At 59.2% G+C, this 4,366-nt stretch overlaps 1 protein-coding gene across 1 annotated transcript in view; it reads left to right on the top strand.

The window, feature by feature from the left end:
* LOC123769609 (collagen, type I, alpha 1b-like) overlaps positions 1-3,515 on the top strand; it is an 8,750-nt gene extending 5,235 nt beyond the window's left edge. The window contains exons 2-3 of the mRNA XM_069308914.1: positions 1,008-1,650; positions 1,741-3,515. Coding sequence (XP_069165015.1) covers positions 1,008-1,650; positions 1,741-3,515 — 2,418 coding nt within the window. The remainder of the gene's footprint in view (positions 1-1,007; positions 1,651-1,740) is intronic.
* The last annotated feature ends 851 nt before the right edge of the window (positions 3,516-4,366 follow it).

Raw genomic sequence — 4,366 nt, 5'->3', positions numbered from 1 at the left:
ACTCACCTAGTTATGCTTGCGGGGGTTGAGCTCTGGCTCTTTGGTCCAGAGCTCTTTGGTCTCAACTGTCAATCAACTGACATACATGTTCCTGAGCCTACTGGGCTCTATCATATCTACACTTGAAACTGTGTATGAAATCTGCCTCCACCACATCACTGCCTAATGCATTTAATTTGTCAACCACTCTGACACTAAAAAAAAAAAAATCTTTATAATAGCTCTGACTCATTTGGGCACTCAATTTCCACCTGTGTCCCCTAGTGCGTGTGCCCCTTGTGTTAAATAGCCTGTCTTTATCAACCCTATCAGTTCCTTTGAGAATCGTGTATGTGGTGATCATGTCCCCCCTAACTCTTCTGTCTTCCAGAGACGTAAGGTTTTATTGCCGTAGTCTCTCCTCGTAGCTCATACCCCTCAGTTCGGGTACTAGTCTGGTGGCAAACCTTTGAACCTTTTCCAGTTTAGTCTTATGCTTGACTAGATATGGACGCCATGCTGGAGTTGCATACTCCAGGATTGGTCTGACATATGTAGTATACAAAGTTCTGAATGATTCCTTACAAAAGTTTCTAGAAACAGTTCTTATGTTGGCTAATCGGGCATATTCCGCTGGTGTTATCCTCTTGATATGGGCTTCAGGGGACAGGTCTGGCGTGATATCAACCCCCAGGTCTTTCCTCACTCTCTGACTTTTGAAGTATTTCATCTCCCAAATGATACCTTGTATCTGACCTCCTGCTTCCTACACCTATCTTCATTGCCCGAAACGCATTGCGTAATAGTGGCTTTAGGCATTGTATGTACTAGCTCTATCTATATATCAATCCATTAATGTAACATCACTTGTATGTATATACCTTACCTGAATAAACATATTTATTTTTATTTATTTATATTACATTACATTTGCTTGGGTTAAATTCTAACAACCTTTCATTCGACCATTCCTTCAGTTTGTCTAGGTCTTCTTGAAGTGTGTCTGTGTGTGTGCGTCTTAACACCAGAGCCTCGTGGGAGTGAGCGGCCCAAGACCCATAGGACAAGGAGCGCCCATAGGACAAGGGGCGCCCAAAGGACAAGGGGCGCCCATAGCACAAAGAGCGCCCATAGGACAAGGAGCGCTCATAGCACAAAGAGCGCCCATAGGACAAGGGGCGCCCATAGGACAAGGGGCGCCCATAGGACAAGGAGGGCCCATAGCACAAGGGGCGCCCATAGGACATGGGGCGCCCATAGCACAAGGAGCGCCCATAGGACAAGGGGCGCCCATAGCACAAAGAGCGCCCATAGGACAAGGGGCGCCCATAGGACAAGGGGCGCCCATAGGACAAGGAGCGCCCATAGGACAAGGGGCGCCCATAGGACAAGGGGCGCCCAAAGAACAAGGGGCGCCCATAGCACAAAGAGCGCCCATAGGACAAGGGACGCCCATAGGACAAGGAGCGCCCATAGCACAAGGAGCGCCCACAGCACAAGGAGCGCCCACAGCACAAGGAGCGCCCACAGCACAAGGAGCGCCCACAGCACAAGGAGCGCCCACAGCACAAGGAGCGCCCACAGCACAAGGAGCGCCCACAGCACAAGGAGCGCCCACAGCACAAGGAGCGCCCATTAACAGGAAAATATCGTCTGAGAACACACACACAGGCAAGGAACCTTTCGCAACGCTACACACGACGGATGTCAGACCACAGTTGCATGTAGCTCCGGCCTTTATCTTTCCTGGTGCGGGTTAAGGTCGCCTGGGGCCGCGTCAAGGTCCCGACAGGTCGCCTGGGGCCGCGTCAAAGACCCGACAGGTCGCCTGGGGCCGCGCCAAGATCCCGACAGGTCGCCAAGGTCCCGACAGGTCGCCAAGGTCCCGACAGGTCGCCTGGGGCCGCGTCAAGGTCCCGACAGGTCGCCTGGGGCCGCGTCAAAGACCCGACAGGTCGCCTGGGGCCGCGTCAAAGACCCGACAGGTCGCCTGGGGCCGCGCCAAGATCCCGACAGGTCGCCAAGGTCCCGACAGGTCCCCTGGGGCCGCGCCAAGGTCCCGACAGGTCGCCTGGGAGCGCGGCAAGGTCCCGACAGGTCGCCTGGGGCCGCGTCAAAGATCCGACAGGTCGCCTGGGGCCGCGTCAAAGACCCGACAGGTCGCCTGGGGCCGCGCCAAGGTCCCGACAGGTCCCCTGGGGCCGCGCCAAGGTCCCGACAGGTCGCCTGTGAGCGCGGCAAGGTCCCGACAGGTCGCCTGGGGCCGCGCCAAGGTCCCGACAGGTCGCCTGGGGCCGCGCCAAGGTCCCGACAGGTCGCCTGGGGCCGCGCCAAGGTCCCGACAGGTCGCCTGGGGCCGCGCCAAGGTCCCGACAGGTCGCCTGGGGCCGCGCCAAGGTCCCGACAGGTCGCCTGGGGCCGTGCCAAGGTCCCGACAGGTCGAGTGGGGCCGCGCCAAGGTCCCGACAGGTCGCCTGGGGCCGCGCCAAGGTCCCGACAGGTCGCCTGGGGCCGCGCCAAGGTCCCGACAGGTCGCCTGGGCCCGCGCCAAGGTCCCGACAGGTCGCCTGGGGCCGCGCCAAGGTCCCGACAGGTCGCCTGGGGCCGCGCCAAGGTCCCGACAGGTCGCTTGGGGCCGCGCCAAGGTCCCGACAGGTCGCCTGGGGCCGCGCCAAGGTCCCGACAGGTCGCCTGGGGCCGCGCCAAGGTCCCGACAGGTCGCCTGGGGCCGCGTCAAAGACCCGACAGGTCGCCTGGGGCCTTGCCAAGATCCCGACAGGTCGCTTGGGGCCTTGCCAAGATCCCGACAGGTCGCCTGGGGCCGCGTCAAAGACCCGACAGGTCGCCTGGGACCGCGTCAAAGACCCGACAGGTCGCCTGGGGCCGCATCAAAGACCCGACAGGTCGCCTGGGGCCTTGCCAAGATCCCGTCAGGTCGCCTGGGGCCTTGCCATGATCCCGACAGGTCGCCTGGGGCCGCGTCAAAGACCCGACAGATCTCCTGGGGCCGCGTCAAAGGCCCGACAGATCTCCTGGGGCCGCATCAAAGCCCCGACAGGTCGCCTGGGGCCGCGTCAAAGCCCCGACAGGTCGCCTGGGGCCGCGTCAAAGACCCGACAGATCTCCTGGGGCCGCATCAAAGCCCCGACAGGTCGCCTGGGGCTTTGCCAAGATCCCGACAGGTCGCCTGGGGCCGCGTCAAAGACCCGACAGGTCGCTTAGGGGCCGCGTCAAAGACCCGACAGGTCGCCTGGGGCCGCGTCAAAGACCCGACAGGTCGCTTAGGGGCCGCGTCAAAGACCCGACAGGTCGCCTGGGGCCGCGTCAAAGACCCGACAGGCCGCTTAGGGGCCGCGTCAAAGACCCGACAGGTCTCTTGGGGCCGCGTCAAAGACGCCGACAGATCGCCTGGGGCTGCGTCAAAGACCCGACAGATCTTCTGGGGCCGCGTCAAAGACCCGACAGATCTTCTGGGGCCGCGTCAAAAACCCGACAGATCTTCTGGGGCCGCGTCAAAGACCCGACAGGTCGCTTAGGGGCCGCGTCAAAGACCCGACAGGTCTCTTGGGGCCGCGTCAAAGACGCCGACAGATCGCCTGAGGCTGCGTCAAAGACCCGACAGGTCTCTTGGGGCCGCGTCAAAGACCCGACAGGTCGCCTGGGACCTTGCCAAGATCCCGACAGGTCGCCTGGGGCCGCGTGAAGGACCCGTCAGCTCGTCTGCCCGGGAAGGAAGTAGATGATCTCCCAACTTACGCCGACATCCCCGACCTTGCATGACCTGCTACAAGACATTTGTCACGCTGTTATGACTTCTGGACGGGCGCCATCCGTGTTGGTGGAGGGGAAGGAGGGAGATGTATGATGTATTGAAGGGGAGAAGGGGGGATGTATGATGTATTGAAGAGGAGAAGACGGGATGTATAATGTATTGAGTGGGGATTTGAGGGAGAGGAGTAGTGAAGGATGATGAATGGGGGAGGCTGTGGTTAGGAGAGATGGAGGAGACATGATGACACCAGAATATAGAAGGCACTCATGGTGATGGAGGTACCTTGCCTTGCGAGGGGTTTCGGGGCTCACCGTCCCCCCGCGGCCCGGTCCCCGACCCAGGCCATCAGTATAAGGTACAGATAGTGACGGGGGCGCCCCTATAACAAGGGCAAGTGTTAGGATTGTGGTGGATTGTGGATAGGACTGAAGGGCGCTCGTAGGACGAGTAGGGATTGAGATTGTGGCGGCTAGATTGAACATGGAGAGGTATTCGGCAGTATTCCCTAATCCAGATGGGTATTATTATTATCCATATTACCTTGATCTATGTTATCCTGATCCGGATTGCTATCTTTGTTACCTTTTTCATTTGTTTAGCATTGCAATTATCCTG

The sequence above is a fragment of the Procambarus clarkii genome, chromosome 63 (assembly GCF_040958095.1).
Source record: "Procambarus clarkii isolate CNS0578487 chromosome 63, FALCON_Pclarkii_2.0, whole genome shotgun sequence".
Classification (NCBI taxonomy): Eukaryota; Metazoa; Arthropoda; class Malacostraca; order Decapoda; family Cambaridae; genus Procambarus; species Procambarus clarkii.
Note: the sequence above shows the minus strand (reverse complement) of the source record. Positions and strands in the feature narration are given on the sequence as shown.